The following is a 24,148-nucleotide window of genomic DNA, read 5'->3' as shown; positions in this document are numbered from 1 at the left end:
AGCAGTTAGCTGTATTAGCCTTGTTAGCTGTTAGCTCTGTAAGCTGTTAGCTGTTAGCTCCGTAAACTGTTAGCTGTTAGCTCCGTAAGCTGTTAGCTGTTAGCTCCGTAAGCCAAACACACCGCGGAAACCTGGAGTTCAAATCAAGAGAGGAACATATATATTTCAGGCTGATGATACAAGATTAGCCGCGACGTTCTACAGACACCAGACACAAAGACGCACTCACGCATGCACACACACACACACACACACACACACACACACACACACACACACACACACACACACACACACACACACACACACACGCATGGCCGAAAACACAATTTACTGTAAAAAGATTTCAGGCCAGTAGGAAACTATTCACATAAGTTAGTAGTATCGAACATGAACATGAAACACACCACACGGCCTGTGAGATGTGTGGAGCTAATACTGTTATTACGACTACACATTACATCATAACAAATTATAAGACATTCCTGGAAACAGCTGGGTGAAGTTGTATATTGTCTCGTTAAGCATTTCAGAACTGCTTTAATTGTGTCAAAGGCATAAATTGCCATTCTGGAAAATACACTTATTTCAACCAAAATGTAAATTTCAATACCACAATATTAGTGAGAGAGTTTGATGAGAAGATTGTTCCCACTCTCTGTCCATTCATGCATCCTCAATAGTTTGATTGACATATCAAGTAAAATGCCTGTGCTCATCCACACGGCTTGTCGTGGTGGGTCTGTGTGTACATCATCTGATGGGTGAGGTTACTTCTTGTCTGAACTGCAGCAGATACAACATCTTCTGTATCTACATGCAGAAAAAGGCAAAGTTTGATTGCATCACAGCAGTGCAATTCCATGAAAGGGAGCTCTGAGGTTCTGACTTTCATGCAGCAGAGCGTTTGGGGGCCGGACATAAACAAAGGAGCTGCACTCATTGGTTGAACTCTATCAATATGTTAATGTGATGTCAGACAAGGTTCAGCCTTGTTTCAAAACTCTACATACCTACACACAAGCTCCAGAGAGAGAGATAGAAGAAGCACGATCGCCTCTGGCAAGGACAACGGACTTACAGTAACGTCTACTACGGCCTGCAAATGAGTTATGCAAGGTGAGCTATTAATTGTGCTTTTAACTGAACTCCTTTTATTGCAATTACACTGTACTTCTGTACGAAACAACATCCTTGTGTACAATAGATCTCCTTTAAAACCCTGTCATGTCTTCCTCTTCAGAGTCCTCCATGCCTTTGGGAGTCACCGGCAGCCGGCCGTGACGCCCGTCGACCTCGCCGTGTGCCTGAGCCTCAGCCAGCGCCGACCTCTCAGCCAGCTGCTGTCCATGTCTCCCCTGAATCCCGCACCGCGTCGGCATCAGCTGACCGGCCTTCACCCTCCGCTCCCCTCCTCATCTTCCTTCTCTTCTTCCTCTTCCCCCATCTACTCGTCCTCACCGCGGCTCTCCACCGCCGTGCCCTCAGAGCACCGGAGCTGCTTCCGCAGGGACGGCAGTCCGAGCAAGAAGCGCGTGGTCTTCGCCGACGCCATGGGACTGGCTCTCACCGCCGTGCGGCTGTTCATCACCGAGCCCTCTTACACCGCCTCTACGCTGCCGAGGAGACCCTCCTTTGCCAAACTGCAGCGCAATAGGCTGCGGCTGAGTTTCCCCCGGCCGACGCTCGCCTCTCCAGCCTCTCCAGCCTCTCAAACCTCCCAAGCCTCCCTTGCGTGCGTGCAGTTGGAGAGCTGCAACGTTTCGGAGCACTCCTTGAGCGGCAAAGTGCGCGTCAACCATGTCAGCGTTGACAAGGTCGTCCACGTGAGGGTGACCTTCGACTCCTGGCGGAGCCACCATGACATTCCCTGCACGTTCCTACAGCAGCAGCGCGTCGGCAGCTCCGATGTGGACATTTTTGCCTTCGACTTAAGCTTACCAAAGAACAAAGATCCAACGGAGCGAGCGGAGTTCTGCGTGGCCTTCAGGCCGCGACCCGGCGCGACGCCACACTGGGACGACAACGGAGGCCAGAATTACAAGGTGTGCGTGGAAACAGGCGGATCGAACAGTCACCACGGCGACGCCTACCGTTTTTACCCCACGCTGTCCCAACAGCGGCCGCCGCTGTGGCCTTTGCACGTGTCCCCCAGCAAGCAGAACTCTGCCGAGCCGCACCACCTTCACAGGACGCTATCAAGCCGAGTCAGAGCAGAGTGGAAAACGTTGTCACCCAAGTGAGAATAAACCCTCTCGACACAAATGTGAGAACAATACTGTGACTATATTGATGAACACGTATTTAAGAAAGAGTGATGGCCGTGTGAGCCCCCAGTGTTGGATGATCTGAAGATCTACCCTGCCGAAATGTGATCTATACATCCTGTGTCAATGTTGTGATTAAGATGATATTTATAAAGAAGCTTTGCTTGCTCTTCTCTTTCCTCTGCAGAAGTTAAATCCCAATTATTTAACACATGCCACTTCATAAAATTCAGCTTAAAGTTGACAATGTGTTTATTTGTGTGTGTGTGTGTGTGTGTGTGTGTGTGTGTGTGTGTGTGTGTGTGTGTGTGTGTGTGTGTGTGTGTGTGTGTGTGTGTGTGGTGTGTATCATGACACATAAGCCCTGATTAAGATTCAGGGGGCCCTTGAGGAAAAGCAAAAAACATGACACCAAAACACACGTATCGGTAAACAAAGAGAGGCGATGTTATTGTGAGAACCTTTTGAGCTCACAGCTGCTAACCCGCCCTTTTTCTCTCTCCAATTGAACGACTGATGTGCTTTCACACAGACGTTATTTCTCTTGGCTCAGATTCCCGGTGTTCCTTTTCATGTGGGCACGTCATGCATACTGGAGGGAATAAATCAACAAAGTAAAAGAACTCCTGGACACTCCCCTGAAAGTTAGAACAACATGTCGAGAAGTGTTACTCCTTGCACGATCCTTGATGGTGTTTATACACGCCAAGGGTGGAGTCCTTCCATACATACTGTTGCAACTGCAGTGAGAAAAGTGTCTCCGTCTGCTTCCTACTCCTTCTTAGTCACCTCTCTGTTGGACTTGTTTCTTTGTTCCTCACTTTCTTTTCTCTCTCCTGCAGCAGGTTTACCCATCTTGTACCCTGAAGAGCTTGTTTATTCATGAGACCGGTGTCCAGAGTTCAAGGAAGGATAAGCTAAACAAAGCCATATAGCACAAGACATGTTATCACGCACAACTATAGGAAACTGTACGATGTATCCTAATCCAGCGGTTCGTACGAAAAAGGCTTTTCCCTTATTTATTGCACCTTTTTCCGCAAAGGTCCAGAAAAACGCGGCCATTACCATTTCTCTTCAAAAGGAATCAACTCAGTCAGGTTTAGGCAACCAAAATACCTGGTTAGGTTTCGGAAAAGACTGGTTTGGGATCAAATATGATACATGAACTATAAATCGACGACAGCGGTCTCTAGTTTTTAATTGACCCATCCACTGTCGTTCTTCACACTTCCTGGTTTGCGGTTTCTATAATTACGTATCTACGAATGCATACATTTTTTGTAGGTATAGCTATGAACGCTGTATAAGTACAGCTTGATCTGTAAGATAGCTGTGCCCAGTGGATGCCTAGTGGATGACCAATAGAGGTAAATTACCAAGCCTTTTAGCAACCCATAATCTCAAGCGTAATTATGCACCATTCGCTGAGGACATACCATTCTAATGGTAACTAAGCATTATCTATTGGAGACGCCTCAGGGAGATCACGATCTCAGGACAGACCTGAGACTTCATGACATACAACAACGGTTCAGTCACACGTGTTACAACTATCACAACTATCCTTCAAAGTATCATTAATAAGGGTGTTCCTCATAACTGGAACATATGTTCCCATGAATGGCACGTGATTGCTTGGCAGTACGTTATGGTAACAAGGTGGAGGAACCGGTATTTCTGAGGCCATTAATTGTAATTAATTCATGGTTTGAATAATGTAAGGTGGAGGCACGACCTGTTCCAGCTCCTCAACTGCGTCAACCCTCTCCCAAAAAACATTTAAGATCATCTTTTTTTTTTTTTGCTTGTTAGAATCAACATCAGGTAGAATTTAGGCAGGCCGATGTAGCATAGCATAACCGTGCTACTGCAAACTAGTGTATTGTACTTCATAATTTCCCACACTTTGATAATAGTCAACTTGTCTTGCTGTGTAAACACTGTTTGGGCATTCAAGGTATCACATTTGTACATTTGTTAGGTAACAGGACGGGCTCAGTAAGTGTTGACAGGGTGTGACTTTTAAGAATCTGTCAAATACGTTTTTTTATAGTGGAATGTCTCTTTACATTTTTCACATCTTTACTATTTTTGAGCTATGGGAAATGAAATTAACTACATGCATTGTGTGTTATAGATATTTAATGTTTGCAAGCTTCAAAAGTGTCAAAATGTGCACTCTAAAGTACACTCTAAAGTGCATAATGTACACAAAGTATGAACATTTAGGAAAAGTACTTTTTCTGTATGAAACTTCTTCTGCTTGCCTTAATTGGTGTAATCAACGTAAAAAAAAGCATGTATTTGTAACCTCCCCCCTGCAGGTTTATATTACAGAGATGATGTTCGGGTCAATTTGACCCGACAGTGAAAGTGGAGGTTATAAGGTCAGAAGGGTCCAGTTTAGACCTTTTTAAACTTCAAACAAAAAAGCAGGTGTTTGTTATGGGAACCATCTCTATCCTGCTTCATGTGCCCATCGGCCCACGTGAACCATACCTTCCAGACTAAACAATACTTATCTTCTCACTTTCCCCCTAAATACACCAGGAACATCAAAGTAAGGGTTTCTTTCATGTCTCTCCTTATAAATATGGTAATATAGGACTTCTAATAGACTGACTGAGAAACTGACTGAGAGTGACACACACACACACACACACATTTCATCCCAATCTCAGACGCACGCACACTCTCTTTCTAACTACCCCACCTGTGCGAGAAATATAGATATTATTTTGACTGTAGGAAAACATGAGCAACAGAAACAAAAGGATGGAGGCCCTGGAGTACGTCCTTGATCACGACAATGAAATAGAGGAGTAAGTGTCTGAAGATGAAGACCATCTTGAGGTCAATTCTGATTTCTTAACACTATAAATAAAGTTTACTTTCAATATAAATCCTTATGACTCATTTGGCTTGATTTTGAGTGAGCGGATTTTTTGGTTTCTGACAACTTTTGGATGATTCAACACCAACATCATTACTGTACCAAAGAAACAAACATAACAGGAGGGTTCAAAGGTTTCTGCAAAAACAAGAAATGACAATAATAGTAATAATACAAACTGCTAACAAACTCTACTTACTGACGGATTTACTTAAAAAGAGAAAGTTATAAAATCCTCATTCACACGCATAAAAACTCAGGAATGATACAACAATCCCACATTTTTTATTTTATTCCTAACACTGTTATTCATTTTTAAAGTGCAAAAAAGACATACAACACATGGGACTTTTACAGAAAGCATACCAGGACAGCTGACACATAACAACACATACAAGTCTGTTTTCACCCTGCAAACTAGGAAAGAAATAGGAAGAGTGTAGTGCCCTCTGTGGTTAAAACAGCATGTGACATGATGAGAGATGCACATCAACATGTGTTTATCACAAACCTAACAACAACGGTCTTTCAGCACATGGAAAATGATGAGGAAATGATGGAGGGTTCTAGGCAACAGTGTCCCATTATTGTGTGTTTGTGTGTGTGCACATTATTATTCCCAATAAGCCTAAACATTCACAACAATTGTTCTTCTTTTTTATAGATCCGTCACTTTATCGCAGCTGTCTTCACTGACACTGGTCGCTGGGCAGGTGCTCATGCCCTGGGATCCACGGCGCTCCGCTAAAACATTCTGCGGCCTTCCTGTCACACTCGCAGATGAACGCCTCACACTCGTTGTTGTTTGCTGAGGAAGATATAGGAGAGAGAGAGAGAGAGAGAGAGAGAGAGAGAGACTCTGTGACTACCAAAATGTCGACCAACATTCCATAGAAATGAAAGAAAGTGAGGATAATATCAGCTTGATTAATCCAGGAGCTTGAGGAAAGTCCTTTGTCTCGGTGTACTCACGGCCACAGGTGACCTTCTTGTTTTCCTCGTCACAGCTGTAGGCGTACAGCTCGGTGTAAGGATTGTCGGTGATGGCCCAGCACTCGGGGTGCTGCATGGCTGCGTTGTAGCAATAGTCATGCACCTGGCAGCACCTCCAAGGGAAAAGTCAAACAAGACGCATTTTAACCTTCCTCTTGTGTTAGTTAGGGTCGGAACCGACCCATTTTAGGTTTTTAAATGCATAAAAGAACCACATACATTTGTTTATTGCATCACTGCTTTTTGGCTTTGTCAGGAGGAACCTCTGTTTCAACAAAATATAACAAAACCTTTTTTTCCGCTAAATTATAAAATGCTCTGACCTTTGTGTTAGGGTCGGCTTTGACCCAGTTATAAAAATAAGATTTGCTTGATTGGTTGTTGTTTGTTTAACCTTGCAAATCTATATTTTGTGTAATGACTTGTTCTGCTTTTAATTTTTGTGTTTTTATTAAAGTTATATTGCTGAAAAAAAAACAACGTTTTTGCCTTTTTCTTGAAGTAAATCAATATGGGTCGAAATTGACCCGTAACGCCATAGATGTTACTATAGTTAATAATATTAAAATGAAAAAAATAAATACAACAAGTGTAGTTATGAGATGTGTTTTAATACCCCTGAGTAATAGTCAGGTAACACAACAACTTTGTATTTATTTATATGATTCTCTTGAGGTTAATTTTACCATTTTTTTAATTGAAATTGAGGGGTATACTGACAAAGAAAAGGCCCAGAGGCCCACACCAAAAAAATTAAAACATACAACAATATTGTCATGGATAAGGAAGCCTAACAAGGTAACTAAGAAATGAGAAACAAAATGGATGATATATAATTGTTTTTACAGCTGGTTTAAGACATGGGTAACAAAACGCTAACACAAGAGGAAGGTTAATCAGATTGGACAAGGTAAATTATCTTTTTATTTATTTTAGAATGAAGCAGAGTGAGTGGATCATTACCTATCCAGGTCATCCACGGGTGTCCCGGAGCCTCCCTTCCCGCAGTAGCAGCCGTAGTCGGCGTAGTCGAGAACCGGCCAGCTGTCGGGCATCAGGCACAGGATCATCCTTCTGAACTGGTTCAGGGCCTTGTAGTCCAACGAGTGGGCTGAGGCACGACAAGCAGGCGGCGTCAGAACTCGCATTCACACTCCACCAGAAGACGTGTCTATTCACAGATTGTGGAGTGGTACTCACCCACAGAGAGGCCCGCGGCCAAGAGAAGCAGCGCCTGGAGGGTTTTCATCCTGGAAGTCAGGAGGGTTGAGTCAAGTAGCTCTCAATCTAATATCAGGCCCCTCTTTTTATATCAAGAGCGAGACCTTGGGAGCTGACCCGTCAGCTGTTCTTACAACACAGGTATGTTTGCCTCGACAACAAACACAAACCAGCATGTGTAAAAGCAGGAAAGAATTCCCACACTCTCTAAGCTCTGAACCCTGAGCCCAGGGTTTGAGCTTCTCTCTGGACTTGAGTTTCTAAACCTAATCACGAGTGAGGAGGTCTGGGGGGCCTGGGGGACCCTATACAAGCGTGGTTACTTGTTGTTCAAGACTCATTTGAAAAAACTTGGTTGAGGGAGGAGTTCAGTGGGTGATTGTCTTGTGTCTGCATTTGCTCCGACCATGCTCTTGAAATTCAATTTTCAATTAAAATGTTTTTATTTAGCCCAAAATAAAATCTTTACGATCTGTAAAGCACACAAATGTCTCTCAAGCAAAGTCTGATGGAAAAGGGATCAAACATGTCTGCTGAAGAGCCCTTTAAGAACTTGAGACTTGAAAACTTTAGTAAATGTTTGGAAATATGGCCATATATGAAGGGGGAAATGATTATCAGGCGGAAAGCAATTTATAGAATGAATCGTCATCATCGTCATGCAGTTGTATTTCAATTGGTTTGGTTCAACTTGTCATAAACATGTAATACCCTCATGCTATATATAAATAAGCACGAGGTCAACGTTCATGTTCCGCCACATGTTCAGAGACATGGAAAGTCCCAGACTTGAGTGTTCAGAGGCAATGAGTAGTGCACAGTGGCTGTGGAGGAGGAAGTGTCTGATTTCCCAGCACAGTGAGCGCCCTGTGTGGTAACGTTTAGTTCAGATTATGCACCTTTTTAAGAACAGTAAACAGCATGTGAGGCAAAATGAGAGCGGCCGATCAGACTCAGTTTATTGACAGAATGGCGTCGCCATTCCGAACACAACGGGAGTAATTCAGCACACGGAGGGAATGGTGGATGGTTACAGGTATAATACATCAAGGATCCTCAGTAAATTCATCTGTCACTTGTGAAAACAAAACAAAACAAAATATGTATATTTTGTGCCGGAGCATGGATTGTGATACGGTCGTCTGGTCTTCACTGACACTGGTCGCTGGGCAGGTGCTCGTGCTCCGGGAGCCAAGGCACTCTGCTAAAACACTCGGCGGCCTTCCTGTCACACTCGCAGATGAACATCTCACACTTGTTGTTTTGGTCTGGAGGGGGAGGTAAAGCAGAGAGAGATTCTGTGATTAGTAAAAGGCCGATAATACTTCCTGTAAATTAAAGAAACGGAGGGGTGAGTTCACACAGAATTGGATCGCGGCCACTGACAGCACCGTGGACTGCGTGTCACGTGGGACTGTTATCCGCCTCGCCTCAGAGCTCGATTCACAAAAGACATTGCACGGGTGATATTGCATCGCTAAGACGCCCGTCAGATTGCAGTTATCTGCGTGGCAAAGTGTAAATGTTGTCTTTACGCCAGTGGTTCTCAAACTTTTTTGTCACACCCCACTTTGGAGGAAGAAAAAAGTTCATGCCCCACCGCCCCGACAAAAAGCCGATCTCCGTGAGATAGTGGTTTCTGCTGTTTTTGTCTTGGCAAAACGGCAAGAATCAGTGAGTGGCCAAGAATCTTGGCCGTTGCGCATGCGCAACCTGTTGACAGTGTAACGTAAACATTTCCAGGAAAGTACAGGCATTTCGCCTTGTATTTATTAATGATGTTTTATGTCCGTGTACTTTGTACTTTGTGAAGTTCTCATGTAGTTCATGGGGAGTGTTCATCCTGAAACCACAAGGTAGCCGGTTGGATCCCTGTTCTCCCCATAGTTTGTGTCCTTGAGCAAGACACTGAAGCCCCAGTTGCTGCCCAGGTACTTCACAGCAGCCCACTGTTCCTTAATTACTAAGGATGGGTTAAAGCCCCCATCGCGCCCAACCTGTAATACCTCCGCCCCCCACTAGAGGGTTGCACCCCACAGTTTGAAAACCACTGCTTTATTCCAAGGAAAGAAAAAGAAAACCTAAAAGTGCGCAAGGGCTCTTTTGCAATGAGGCTCATTTGCATCGAATAGAATAGAAATGTATATTATAATGCATATGACCTTGTTTCAATACATGCTAATAGCACAATAGCACAAAGATGCTCTTTACTTTGCAGGTGCTTTGAGAATTACGTGTTTCTTTTTGTTCTGTTTGTTTATCTACTTTAGTAAATTTGACCCCAGAACGTGATCAGGGATCTGTAAAAGTTATGTATCCTCCCTTTTTTTCCCTTTTGTGCTGATCTGATCCGTGACTCTGATCTGAACAGTGAGTTGTATGTACTAGTTATACCCCCTTAGGCAATAACTGAAAGTAAATCCGTGAAGTGGAAACAATGTGGCTGCAGGTTTCATGAGCAAATGAACAAAAGTGGGAAAATCCCCTTTGTCTCGGCGTACTCACGGCCACAGGTGACCTTCTTGTTTTTCTCGTCACAGCTGTAGTGGTACAGCTCGGTGTAAGGATTGTCGAAGATGGGCCAGCACTCGGGGTGCTGCATGGATGCACTGTAACAACTATCATGCACTTGGCAGCACCTGCAGGTAAAAAAAAAAAAACAAGATTAAAACAAGGTGAATTTCAACACGTTCTCATTCCAGCTGGTCACATGCCGCTATTTGACGAAAGAAAAGTAAATCATTTGAGTATAAGGTAGTTACCTATCTAGATCATCCACGGGTGTACCGGAGCCTCCCTTCCCGCAGTAGCAGCCATAGTCGGCGTAGTCGAGAACCGGCCAGCTGTCGGGCATCAGGCACAGGATCATCCTTCTGAACTGGTTCAGGGCCATGTAGTCCAACGAGTGGGCTGAAGCACGACAAGCAGGCGGCGTCAGAACTCCCATTCACACTCCACCAGAAGACGTGTCTATTATTCATGCAATGCGTGCAGATGAAGAACTCTTCGTGGAGTCGTACTCACCGACAGAGAGGCCCGCGGCCAAGAGAAGCAGCGCCTGGAGGGTGTTCATCCTGTCAGGAGGGTCGAGTCAAGTAGCTCTCACTCTAACATCAGGCCCCTCTTTGTGTGTGTATATATATATCGTATGTGACCTTGGGACCTGCCCAACGTATAGACTCCGAGATTCACACACAAACCAGCATGTGTAAAAGCAGGTACGAATTCCCACGCTCCCTGTGCTCTCTGTGTGATTTTTTTTCTTCTAGACCATACACAATGTACGAGTGGTGAAAAGTACACTCACTGAAGTACGGCTCGTACAAATTCAAGGCCCTTGAGTATTTCCTTCTTGTGACCACTTCATACTTCCAATCCACTTCAGTTCGTAGGGAAAAACAGTGCGTCTCGTTTCCCCTTTACGTCATTAATTATCTTTTTACTTGTACGATCGGTTGTGTCATTTTGGGCTCTGGGTAATTGTGATGGCATTTTTCCCTATTTCCAGAATTTCTACAAACCAAACTACAAAAAACGTAAAGAATAATTAGTTGTAGCTCCAAACAAAAATAGTTAAAATGATCTCCACCTCAACCGTGCTTCTACATTTCATAGTTTTACTTCAGCAGCCTTTTTGAATCAATACTTGTTCTGAATAACCCCCCACCACACTGTAAGTGTCGTCTTTACCTTGTACGTGATCATCGAGCTGCACAGCAACGTGACACAATCTCGTGTCCAATCTCGAGATAAACACGAGACCGACTGCAGACATGTTCCGTCATATGTACAGAGGCATGGAAAGTCCCAGAGGAGCAACCGTGATATGAGCGGCGACGAGGTCAGGGGTTGAAGGACGGAAGGTTTCCTGTACAGCAGCTATACGGAGGAGGATGTGCCCGATTTCCCGGCACATCTGTGACAACGGTGTTATTTTTAGTTTGTATTCACAGTAAGTTAATGAATACACTATTCACATGGGTAAAACACTTTATATGTGCTACGTTTCAAGCATTTTGCAAACTGGATGTTCTTTTAGTATTTCTTCGTCAACTGTATTGTTAAAAAACAAGCGTAAAGTGTAATAAACACAATTATAATGATGAACATCTTATTCTGGAGGAAATGCAGACATCTCCACGGCTAAGACCTCCAACACTGCAACTCGCACCAAAAACAAGAGAAATTGCTAAATAGCAATATAGGCGATAGGAAAAATTAATTTTGTAATATTTTGAAGTGAACTGTCCCTTTAAAGTATCATAGCTCATGCAGCTTTAAGTCTTTGCGATTTCAACGATGTCCCCATGATATATAGCTGTTGTGTGTTAGATTGTGATGACAGGACATTTTCTCTTCATGTGGGTAATCACAACATTTGGGAGACATGTTTTTAAAAGGTATATATATATATATATTTATATTATTTGTATCATGGCTGTTATGAACGTCCCTAATTCTTTGGTACTTGCTGTCATTTCGGCATTTCTCCTCTTGGCCAATCAGCATGGGACAGCTCTCTTCAGGGCTTAAAAGAGGCGGGTGCACAGGTGCGTTCTCCTGCCTGGATGTAATGAAAACATTATTTTAACCAATTCAATTGATAAACTGTGGTCTTTGGAACCTTTTTAGACTTCTTTGGCATCTTAACTTTCCTGATTACAGAGCATTCTAAAAGCACTTGTCTAATGATTATCATTCCTAAAGGCTGTATTTTGTTTATTGGTTTAATACATTTGCTTATTATCGAAGAGGCTTTTTTTGATTAATGAAGAGGCATGTTTATTATAATTTAAGAGGCTTTTTATTTTTTGGGTTTTTCAGTACCGCCCACAAACGGTCAACAACAGTCACTTATGGCCGACCTAAAGAACCAGTGTGCTCAAAAACAAAACAAACAAACCGCATGTGAATTTGGAACTTAATCTTTAATACAAATCTCTCTCAAAATTAGGGAAAGAATTAGAAATGGACACAACAGCATGGTTCAAAGGGTCAGCGACATTTATGATACTCTTTATTTGAACGTCTTGCATTTTCGCATCAATAAATTATCACCACGCTATCTTTGACAACAGCAGTCAAACATAATGAGATCTTTACTGAAGAGATTGTCAGCCTCCACCGGTCCGGAGAAGGAAAGTAACTAACATCGTGCTCTCATTTGATAATTCCAATTCCACCAATGATGCATTGATGCAAGTAGATGCTACGGCCTTTTTTAAACTCCAAACACAGTCCAGACTTCATCAAACACACACACAGACCATCAACAGTACAAACATGAACAAATCCTACATGATCCCATTCTGGCTCCCGAATCATGATTCTTCAAGCAACTCTTGGTCACATGACTGTCTTACTTTGTCAACATATCTTCAATATTTAACTCAAGTCTTTTCCGCCTCCTCAATCCATCTGAAAGTGGCGCTGCTATTAAAAGATTGGCAACGTTCCATGGCACAAAGTGATGATGCCGTGCAACTATCTGGTGCGACTGTTCATATCTGGAATGCGATTCGGCTTTGAGAACCAGTTCAGACGGGTCAGCGCTGATGCATTGTCGTGCTGCAAGTGTACATACACTGTATGCATATTCTACACTAGCAATAAACGTGTGTTCTCATAGTGCAAAGCTAATAAAAGTTTATTTTTTTATAAACAAAATTCATCAAAGAAAAATAAATTATGGTTTCGGTCTAAACTAAGAAGCTGCTCTCGTGTAAATATTGACCACAACACTGCAACCAACTATAGAAGCTGACAACAAACCACGTCATCAACCAAAGTAGAAAAGAAATAAAACATAACGGAATATTCTCACAATTGATAATATGTGTGCTTTGTCAGTAAATATAACTCGACACGTTCTCAAGATTAACAGGCGAATGAAAACAGTGGAGAACTACTTGCAGTGCATTCCCTTCTCTCACCTCCACCGCCGTGTTTTCTATGAAACACTGCAGCGACCTCGTGGATCTGAGGGCTTTCAGTCCCATTTTTCTAGCGTTTCCAGTAGGGCTGGGCAATATATGGATTTCTTTCTTTTTTCAATATCGTGTCACGAGACTAGATATTGTCTTAGATTTTGAATATTGTGATGTGGCGTGAGTTGTAAAGGCTGCATGACATTATAAAGGTTACCTTTGCTCACTCAGTCGTAGTTTATCCACATTACTGATCTCAAATCTGGTGTTTTTGATATCCTCCACATGGCCCAGCCCTACTCCTCATTACATTTCTGTTTGTCACAAAATGTCCAACCTTCATTATTACTGCCTATCTACGTCTACGAAGCAAAGACGGCGTTGCCGACACCTACAGAGGGCAATCAGTGAACAGATAAAGGCAGGTTATGTGGGATTGGAATGACCGAGTGACATTTATCATCCTGAACAGATGAGCACAACAACTGGACACACAGGGAGTGTACAAAATAGAATCTCCGAGCTATTTGTAGCCTTCATCCAGGACCTCTCCCCCCCCCAAAATAATTCCCCTGCTGCCTCTACATAACGGAAAGAACAAGTGGAGCTGATGTTTTGTACACTCAGTGTACAGGTGTACACACTCAGATTTAAAAAAAGTCTTCAATCAGATGGGCTTGTAGAGCAACGTGGTGACATACTTCTTCTTGTAGCGATGTGTCGCGCTGAGCACCATCACGCCATCCTGTGACCGGGGAGAACAAGACAACGAGGAAGGGAAAAAATAATTACTAAAAAAGAAACTCATCAGAAACAATGAATGCTGACAGCCACGTTGCGTGTGGGCCGACGGGAACAATGTTATCGGTCATCACCATGCGCGGTGATTAGCGGCAGGGCCCGCCCACTAATCTAAACCCGCTCCGCTCCTAATCCCCATCAACAGCGACGCGGTGGAAATGTCGACCGCTACTACGTTTTCATAAGAGAGGCTTGTGCCTCCGTTACACTTTCTGCAAAGGATCAAACCTGCCGGTTCCCAACGTCTCTGCCCATTTGCGTCGGCGTAGTGAGCTAAAAATAACTTGACCCTTCCGATAGGTCAATAAGTTAAAACACCAACAGTATTTTGTTTGGCACCATTGTTGGTATTTATATATTGCCGTGGATGTTAAGTTTGTTTTTCCTGTAAAAAATAAATACAAAAAGGGCGAGCATCTGTCCTTCAGCTCTTCTCTTCAGCAGCTTCATCATCATCGTCGGCATTCCATAGATACAATCTGCTGCGCAAGCAATGTGCAAAGCTCGCTAACAGCTGCAGCAGCTCCCGCTTTCACAGTTTCTACTCAAAACAAGCGGCACCACGGAGACGTCCCGTCACATTTTCAGCTGAAAATGTGACAGAACGTCTTTATGTTTATGTACATTTTGTTTTCTTTGGTGTGAATCAGCTTGATTTATTTATTTATTTTTACCTTAATGGAAAGAGCGTAGAGGTGGTTGAGCATGACGTGGTTGGGTTCTGGCAGTAGTGCAGGGTCACACTGGACATGAAAAGAAATAGAGGGGGGAAAAAGGAGACTTTCTTTATCTCTGCATGTGCAACATTCATGTTTTCCATTTCCACATTCCTATTGTAGAATGTCGGTCCTTTGGATACATTGCTCGTTTCCATTTTTACAGATTTACTTGATCAACTACTGAGTTGAGACGTTGTTTGATGCTCGACAAAAAGGTCTATGACAGAACTGTTGATTCTCAAAAACGTGACTATATTTCCAGTTAATGCATCACAAGGATGTGATGGAAAAGCGCAAAATATGCTTGATTATTTCAGCAAAATCCACCATGTAAATAATTGTGTCTAAGCCTCATTAAACTGCCTCACAGCTACTTACAGAAATCCCAGTGTCTTTGTTGAGGATGACTTGTAGCAGGTGAGGTGGGAGGATGGGTGGAGACTTAATCTTCTCTTCCTGTTTAGGAACATATGCGTCCTGATGATACGGCCCGGGAGGAGAGCTGGAGAAGTCTGATTAGGGGGTAGAGGGCGGGGAGAGGAGATAACATGACCAAACAATTTCATTTTTTTATTCTTCCATTTAAGTTGGAACCTCTTAATTCACTTGAAGATCATGGTGCATGATTCAAATTTTAAATAAAAGTGCCTTTGACATTCAAAATAATAGTTAAAAGAAAATGTCATTGTGTACGGGCTTTGGGGTCCCGCCCGCCACAGAGTCGAACAGAGCTGGTCCAGTACTCACCTGACATGTCGGAGCATTTCTGCGAGTCCACCATGAGAGCGTCGAACACCTCGAAGTCCGTCTTCCTCACCTGGATGATGTTGTTGACCGTCCCCAGCTGACTGGTCACAACCGGCTGCGAGGAAACCCGAGACAACAAAAATTCACAACCTGAAGCGCGGAAATATAAACCCCGCCAGACGCCATTTATAATTTCATATGATAATAGTTGTTGACAACAAGCAGTTTACAAGCAGGTTACAGGAGACTTCTAGGGACACAAGCGAGACTTAAAACTCTGTCTCTCAGTACCGTTTACTGGACAATGAATCATTTTCCTATTTGTACGGGGAAACGTGATCATTCCTGGTATTTAACGTAGAACGGATGCCACTGCTTGCAGGCAGAATTAAAAACCTTTAAACCTTAAAAAAAAAAAAAATCTACACTTGGTTATAAACTGGTATTACTCGAACCCACTGCCTCATGATTCAATAAAGTAATACTCGCCTCCGCTGGGTCGTGGGTCCACTGGCCGTCCACGTAGAACTTGTACTGGTGCTCCCCTTCTGGCAGATCAACGATGGCCACAAAGGTGTTCTGACTTTGACACGGATGACAAAAGGGGAAACGTTCGGCGCACATAAATAGAGGTAACACAACACGTCTCTTCAGCCTCATTAATAAATGATGATAAGAATGAACAACTCATTAACGCGGGTCTAGAAAATGACTGTCGTGCAATTACAGGTGTAGGGAAAAGTTTGGAGGTGTCAATTCGCACCGTTTTCATTTATAAATTAATCAGGTGTTATCGTGGAAAAACAATCTTCATATTTGCACTTGAATGGTATTAGCTTGAATGAGAAAAGGCTAATTATTTCCCCATAACAACAGTCCTCCTATTGGGGAACTAAATTATAATAACCTGCTCAGGGACTGCAGACGATAATTAGCTCTATAGCACATTTACATTGAAATGCTACTAATTAATATAGAAGTATAACACGGCCCACCCCCCGCTCACCTTCGTATGAGAGGAATCTTGTTGACCCAGTTGTTGAAGGATCCCGAGAGGAAGACGTCCTTGCCATCCCCGGTCCAGCGAAAGACTGTCGGTCGGTCCAGAGTTGGCGCTTTGTCATCTACGTCCAAGTCTTGCTGCCACGCAAGGAACTCTTCTTTATCCAGAGGAGCCTAAAAGAAGCGCCAAGCAACCGCCATTAATTCCCCCCGGGTGCAAAATGGACACGGCCGCGCCGGCCAGACGCGCAACGTACCTTCATGTCCTCGCCGTGAAATATATCTGCATCCTCGGGGCTGTCCATCAGGATTTTGGGCCCCCCTCCCTCCTTGGCACCTCGGCTGTCCCGCCGCTGACCCTTCTCCCCGTGGCCCATGGCGGCCCTCTCGCTGCTCGTATTCCCCATGGCTGTGTCTTCTTGTACAAGGTCACTGTGAGGTCAAAAACATATAAAAAATAAAGCCGGCCAGCAGTTTAGAAGACATTTTTCCTTTAAAATAAATAAAAGGTAATTAATCATTAATAGCTGCCGCCGGAGTGCTGGCGACAAAAGATGCGTTTTAAGACCTCATCGCTCAAATGAGAAAGATAAAATAAAAAATTACACCCGAGGCGCTAACGCTCCTATCTGGAATGATTTACTATGTGCTTCAGCAGAATAAGTTAACGCAAACGTGCAGCAAATTACAAGCAGCAGCGGGGCAGGACCATCGAGAAGGACTTGACAGGCCTAGAATTTGCTCCACTTCGGAGAGAGGCACTTTATACAACACCTCATCACCCGACAGCTGACGGCGGTGCACAATGTGGCTTCATAAACACACTGCATGCTCATAAAACAATCCATGCAGCTGGGAACATTTTGTTCACATGATACCTTTTTTCTTTCAAGGGTTTTGTTGGATACGCTACTAACTTACTAGTCACATTTGTCACGTTAACCATTACTACATTTTCAACGCTCAATAACAATGTGTTCATTGTATTTGTATTTCTTTACCTACCTTGGTTTCACGGCAATATAACATTTACTTGCAGAAACCAGAAACCTCACGATCAACACTAACTCCTGATGGTCCAAAGCAGTGCCGGTTGCAGAAGCCAGCAATGGCAACATGACCTTGACAACAACACAACGTAGTGTTGCTGAAAGGTATTCACAACAATGGATCACCTATTACCAGGATGCTTTGAGTCGAGAGGAAACCAAGTGAGTGTAGAAATACATTATTTACGGTCAGTGTCTGGTCAAAACAAAAAGTATCAACAGTGTACTGTGAGATCTTATCTTGTTAAAATATAACAACTTGAGTAGTTACAAGTGGTGCAACGGATCATAAAACTCACGCTGCGGTTTGCATCACGGATCAGAGTCAGAAAACAGGAACAAATGTAACTTTTAGAGATCTGATCTTTTTTGCAGATACATATCCTGTTGTTTGATTATGCAGCTTGTCTACAAGGCTCCAGGCTTTATAGCCACAGTCCCAAACATAATTTCAGTCTGTAAACAATCAAATTCTAAATAGTATCCTTTTACTGTGTTATTGTCATTTATAGTGTTTTCACACAATTCAAATGATTAGGACATACAAGATTGTACTTTCATTCATTTTAAAACAAACTGTGTCATTAGCTTTAATGATGTTTGATTATCTGCTTAGAGATAGTGTAAACAGGTCATAATTCATATCTAATATCTATTTAAGTTGCTATGAAAACATCTCCTTTGACAAACTAGTGGAAGTATTAAAGTTTCTCACCAACTCTACATTTTACGAGATTACACGTGAACACGTCCTGACACGGTTCGAATTTACCTTCACCAAACACTCATTTTCACCGAACGGCACCTGAACGCATCATAATGATCGATAACGACCCGTTACACCACTCGCTATCTAACTAGTTAACAGCTGTCGATAACCAGAGTTTTGCTCTGACCACTTAGGTTACTGGTGATGATGGGAGTTTGAGTTCTTTCCCGACTTCGCGTCAAAATGACATTAGCCAACGTGACGTTAGCTCGTGTTTTTAAACACAGCGTGCAAGAAAATGAGCTCCATTACGAGCTATATCTCGTAGAATTAAGAGTAGGAACCGCCCGTATTTACTGCACGGCGAGTATTTAGCGGCTAGCCTCGGTGTGCTGCGAACCCGGTTGGACGTCCTCACAACCCGACCCGCGTTGCTACCCGCGGCTGCTCGTTACATGGAAGCGACGGAGATTCAACCCGTGAACGCACCGCCTGTACACGCAGACATGCGCGTTGTTTTTTTTAAATAAATGCATTTATTTGTTTTACCTGACAAGCGTCTGCTGTCGTCGGTGTCCGTGTCCGTGTTAGCTCATCTGACCCATTTGTGAAGGCAAGAAAACAAAACATTTGGTCATGCTAAACAAACCCGCCCCCCTTATCAGTTCGCGCACGCGCAGTAGATCAGACATTTATGTGGGGTACACTTTATTTAAAAACGTCTGAAGAATCGCACACACACACACATACATGCACTTATTATTGATTCAATAATACATATATGTGTCAGTGTTTAGTATTTTTTTTTATCATGATAATATTTTAAAAGACGTAGCCCTCTGTGCTGTAATGTCGTATTTTCACCACCAGATGGCGGCGTGAGCCCAGCGACAATGTAAAGCTGTCTGCAGTGGGCTGATAAAAGGGTCAGCCTTACTTTCTAATGTAGGTTACAAAAAAATAATATTGTATATTATAATTTAAAATAATATTTTCTGTAAAAACGGATGCGCTTTAAGGGGTATGTATAAAATACACCCACTAGAAATAGTGTATAATCTTAATTAATCAGGACAGGTTAACACTTTCTAAAAATTGGGAACAACAAAGAAAAAAGAATCTGCCTGGAGGCCGTCCTGTGAGCCAGACGGCTGTGGCTGTAGATCTGGCACCACGCTGAGGAGGCCGAGTGGGCTCCGAGGAAGAAGTTGGCCTGTTTGGTTTGGAGGTGGGCTGTGATGTCTTTGCTTGTGAACGGAGGTGGATCTAAAACTGGACCAGGGAGATGGTGTGGCGTGTTGTTAGTTTTTGTTTTTACGTGTGGAAAATCTGTTTTATCAGTATTACCATTATTATTACATAATTTAGGATCATTTCCTTCTTCCTATACCAACACTGATTAATTGTCGGCTTTGATAGAATCTCCCGCCCTCCGAAGCCCAAAACGCCTCAAGATGAATCCCAAACTGGGAGAGCTCATTAGAAATCCTGCAGTGGCCATAAGACCTGCCGGTGAACTCTGCAGATGTGAGTGATGGGCTGACATTTTGCCGCGGCTCCATTCCGGTGCCACTTCCCTCGAGCCGTGACCACACCACCAGTTGTTTACCACTACTCATCCCTGCTGAGTGAAGCCGCCACACTGCAGCAGCAGCAGCAGCAGCTCCTGATGGACTCTCTGTCGGACAAGCCAGATAACCTTTGCTTTGGGTTACACATGGGAGGGGAGGAGGCGATGACTCACAAACTCACACAATTGTTGCTTTGGCAACTTTTACAGACACGGAATCTTTGCCCGATGCAACCACTGATGCAAACATTTTAAAACGCTGAAATTTAAACATTATGGAACAGAAACCCTTCTTTTCTAGGTTTCAATGTGGGCATAATACCCAAAAGTTTCAGGAAGACCAATAACAATGTTGTCTGACTTCCCTTCCCTGTCTGTAGCCAACGCTCATTGGTTCCTACCAAAATACAACGTATTAAACATTGTCGTTTCCTATTTAAAAAAAGGCTCAGTCAATTATTTTTATTCTGTGCACTGCTGTTAATTGCGCATTTCTTTTGGACTATCTTTCGAGGAGCATTCAGTGTTAATAATGTTATTATTAACAGCAAAACAATGTATGTTTGACTGAACTTTAGGATACATGTGTTGTTGGTTTTGGTCTCGTAATGGGATTTATTCACCATTAAAAAAATACAGAATATTGCCAGCCTCACCTTTCAGGTAAAATCCTGAAAACATGCGTTTCACACTTTTTGCATGAAAGCTTGATCGTTCAGTTGGTCTTACAACTTGTCAAGATTTGCTTTGGTCTACTAAATTTAAATGAACTGGAACAACTGTGTTGATAGGATGGTTCTACTGACGGCTCCATCAAACTGAGTCGTACGCACCGGTGCAGCTGAGCTACCTGTCTGTGTAAAACTCTGTTGTACACAATGAGAACTGTCTGCACGCTCTTTTGATGCAATCAATACCTCTGAGGTCAAAGCTGTCCAAGGTTCAATTTCACTCTTTTATCAAAGACAGAGTTGTCTTTAAACCTTGTCAAAACATGTACAAGCGAGTATAAAATGGATTTTGCAAATGGTTTCAACGTGCACTGAAATACTCTTTCAGAAGCATCTGTACTCGAAACTTGAAAGGTGAACTCAGTAAGTAAATGGACCCGTACTTGTATAGCACTTTTCTAGTCTTCCGACCGGTTAAAGCGCTTTAACACCACATGACATCATTCACCCATTCACACACTGATGAGAGATACAACATGTGTTCTTATATGTTCTTTATATTTGTACTCTCACTATTTTATGAACATGAAACAGATACATGTATGATGCTCACTGCTTTATGTGCTGCTATCTTCATAGCCTTTAATCTTTATTTCAACTCTTTTCAACTTTTTGTTTCAACCCTGTAAAGTGTGGCAAGAGGTTTTTTTGGGGAGATAAAGAGTAAGTGGGCATAAAGACTTGATCCTAAATTGAATATCCCAAATGGCATGAAGGCTGCATCACAGGGCTTTCAAACAATCTCATTAGCCTGGTAATTTGAGAGGCTACTTGGGTGGGACAACCTTGGACTAATTCAGAGCTCAAGTTTCCCATTTGACCCAGCATGTAATGCAACAATTAGCCCGCTCAAGAACGCCATGATTGAATCTGTTATGAAACAATTATATAAGATCCTCATCTAAATGATTTCCCTCCCACACACACTCTCTAGCATTCTTTGTGTCCTTTCATCTCTCTTTCCGGATTTGTTAACAAACAGACAACACAGCTCTTAAATAGAAGCATAACATATTTTTATACATCATACATAGGCAACACATTCTCTCCCCATTGCGGGAAATACCCAAGCCTGTTCAGTGCTCTTAAACTTCAAACTATGACGCTCTATGATGCCCTTTAGCGTCAGGGAAGGCGTGTCAACAAACACTTGTTACTCGCAGAGGGTCTTTTTAAATATAACTTTCATCATCACAGGAAGTTTAGGGTTTAGGGAACATGCGGACATGACTTGACGAACACCTCACGTGACAAATGAGGGACAAACGACTCACTTGACTGAAGACTGATGAGAAAATTCATTGCGAATTGGAAAATTAGTTTTGCGCAGGACAAAAACAGAGGTATCCTGGATGAAAGTCCTGTGTTTGCTCGACCCATCTAGTCTTGTGTGGACTAGGAGTAGAGGTACGTTTGAGGGCCAACCCTGCAACTTAGCATCATACTGGTTCTACAAAAAGCCAATGGGGGTTTTCTATTGGATGTTTTATTGTTGCAGAAAATAATCTCTGTGGCAAACACAAGTTTAACGATACTGACACGTTTTTTCTTCGGCAAGATTATCTCCATAAATTAACACTCATTTTATGGTCTTTTAAACATGAACGCGATTGGCAGAAGTAAAAGAACAAACTACAACACGGTTCTATGAGTACGAGTATAGACAACGTGGGTGTGAAGGCCAACTAGTTTGTGTTATTGCCTTTTTTAAGACAGGTAAAAGCTTCAAAGTTCACCAGAGGAGCATCTACTTAAAAAAAAACATTGACAAAAACGCTGACTCATTTCCAGATTCAAGGACTCATTCCTGCAGCACTCTGTCGGGAGGCAGGTGTGTTTATATTGTGGTTAGTTGAAGGTATGCAGGATGGAAGATAAGTATCAACACTGGCTTTAATACAGGATGTGAGAAAATACAAAGAAAATACAGAGAATATACAGAGAATATACAGAGGAAAGAGGAAACAGTTTTTTACAGAAAACATGTGGATTCTGTCCTCATTGAGACCTCAGTCGATGGAGAAAAAAAGAATCTGTGGTTAAGTTTCTGTATTCTGACTTCCTGTTTTTGTCCACCTCCCTTTGGCGAACCCCTGTAGTGAGAAGGTGTCCTCTTGGCGGTATGAGATCCTCTTCCTTTTTATTGTGGTCAGGTGAAAGGTGCCTCTAAGAGCTGTCTCCTTGATGTAAGCTCTACCAATCAATCAGCTCCTGTCCGCTCTGACTGTGCGACGACCCTCTTGACATTCAATCTCAAACGTACGGTGAGCGCTTTGCGACTGTATGAGTAAGGCAAGCCCCGTGCCCTCTGTGGAATGTGTAATAGACACTGGATGAAGTGGCAGTATTCTGTTTTCTGCTCCATCCTCTTGGAATATTGAGCAGAGGGCAATCGGATTGATGGAGCTGATAACCGTCTGCATTCTAAATTAAATTCAACGCAACTTTCCTACCACTTTAATCGTCCGATTTCTAATCCCGGCCCCCAAACCCCAGAGTTACTGTTGCTACGCCTGTCAAGCGTTCCAGTCTAGCATGTAATATATGCATCCAACTATTATAACGGTGGCAGTATAAGATTCAAAGTTCAGCTTTATTGTCATTAGTCGTATTGAAATATTTCCAATCAGAATAGAATGAAACAATAGCAGGAAATCCAAATGATATTTACAAGTAGAGACCAATGATGCAGCTCAACGTACAGAACACGCGTCATGAGAAGAGCTTGCAGAGGATGTGATGGATGTGAGGAGTCTCGCAGCCTGAGGGCAGGAGCTGCTCTGTATTCTGTTCGGCAGCGGATACTTCTGCATCTCTTGCCAGATGGCAGCAGGGCGAACAGGCTGTAGATGGGAGAGGCACCGGCTTGAGGCATCTTTTGGGCTCATAGATGGGTACCAATGGTGTAGTGGGCGGCTCTGAAGGCGCGCTGCAGAGCCGTGCACGGTCCGCGACATATTATTTGTGTTTATGGTCAGGACGCTTTCTATTGCTAAAGTTGACAATTACTTGGCATGGGGATTTTGGCCTCTTAAGAAGTTAAGCCTTTGCTGTGTGTGTGTGTGTGTGTGTGTGTGTGTGTGTGTGTGTGTGTGTGTGTGTGTGTGTGTGTGTGTGTGTGTGTGTACAGGTCCTCTGTGATGCCTAGGGACCTCAAAACGTTCTCAAAATTCGTTGTCATATTTGGAAAAGAATAAAATTGACCAAATTAAACAAAAGCAGGCTTTTTCTTTCCTCTTTCCTGACTGAAATGGAGCCCGATGGCAGCAGATGTAATCAGCTATCAGCTTAACGATGCGTATGATGACTACAAACATGGCCGACGCTACAATGCCTGGACCGGTTGCAGATGGGCAGCTCATTCAGCCGTCGTATCATAAACCACGAGGTGCGAAACTGAGCGCCTCGGGCCATCCGTTGTTACCTGGAAACCATCGACAATAACCGCACAAGGGACGGCTTCAACAAACAATCAGTTGTGGCTGTTCTTTTTTTGTACATTTGTATCTATATTTA

At 43.0% G+C, this 24,148-nt stretch overlaps 4 protein-coding genes across 4 annotated transcripts; 1 reads left to right on the top strand and 3 right to left on the bottom strand.

Annotated features, from left to right (window-relative positions):
• Positions 1-1,025: 1,025 nt before the first annotated feature.
• On the top strand, positions 1,026-2,495 carry ppp1r3c2a (protein phosphatase 1 regulatory subunit 3C2, duplicate a). The gene is made up of 2 exons (XM_079235330.1): positions 1,026-1,119; positions 1,244-2,495. The coding sequence occupies exons 1-2, from the start codon at positions 1,106-1,108 to the stop codon at positions 2,241-2,243; spliced, it is 1,014 nt and encodes a 337-aa protein (XP_079091456.1). The 5' UTR covers positions 1,026-1,105; the 3' UTR covers positions 2,244-2,495.
• A 3,357-nt stretch (positions 2,496-5,852) lies between these two features.
• On the bottom strand, positions 5,853-7,405 carry LOC306751457 (phospholipase A2-like; the record flags this gene model as incomplete). The annotated part of the gene is made up of 4 exons (XM_079235025.1): positions 5,853-5,971; positions 6,136-6,269; positions 7,120-7,267; positions 7,357-7,405. The coding sequence occupies 4 exons, from the start codon at positions 7,403-7,405 to the stop codon at positions 5,853-5,855; spliced, it is 450 nt and encodes a 149-aa protein (XP_079091151.1).
• Positions 7,406-8,526: 1,121 nt separating this feature from the next.
• LOC306751162 (phospholipase A2-like) lies at positions 8,527-10,450 on the bottom strand (the record flags this gene model as incomplete). The annotated part of the gene is made up of 4 exons (XM_079234704.1): positions 8,527-8,645; positions 9,883-10,016; positions 10,140-10,287; positions 10,402-10,450. The coding sequence occupies 4 exons, from the start codon at positions 10,448-10,450 to the stop codon at positions 8,527-8,529; spliced, it is 450 nt and encodes a 149-aa protein (XP_079090830.1).
• Positions 10,451-13,826: 3,376 nt separating this feature from the next.
• Positions 13,827-16,980, bottom strand: prkab1a (protein kinase, AMP-activated, beta 1 non-catalytic subunit, a; the record flags this gene model as incomplete). Its single annotated transcript, XM_079235681.1, has 7 exons — positions 13,827-14,049; positions 14,780-14,848; positions 15,203-15,336; positions 15,572-15,686; positions 16,061-16,154; positions 16,578-16,747; positions 16,831-16,980. The coding sequence occupies 7 exons, from the start codon at positions 16,978-16,980 to the stop codon at positions 13,972-13,974; spliced, it is 810 nt and encodes a 269-aa protein (XP_079091807.1). The 3' UTR covers positions 13,827-13,971.
• Between the last annotated feature and the right edge of the window lie 7,168 nt (positions 16,981-24,148).

Source organism: Taurulus bubalis (genome assembly GCF_910589615.1).
Source record: "Taurulus bubalis genome assembly, chromosome: 19".
Taxonomy (NCBI): Eukaryota; Metazoa; Chordata; class Actinopteri; order Perciformes; family Cottidae; genus Taurulus; species Taurulus bubalis.
This window is presented reverse-complemented; position numbering and strand designations above follow the sequence as displayed.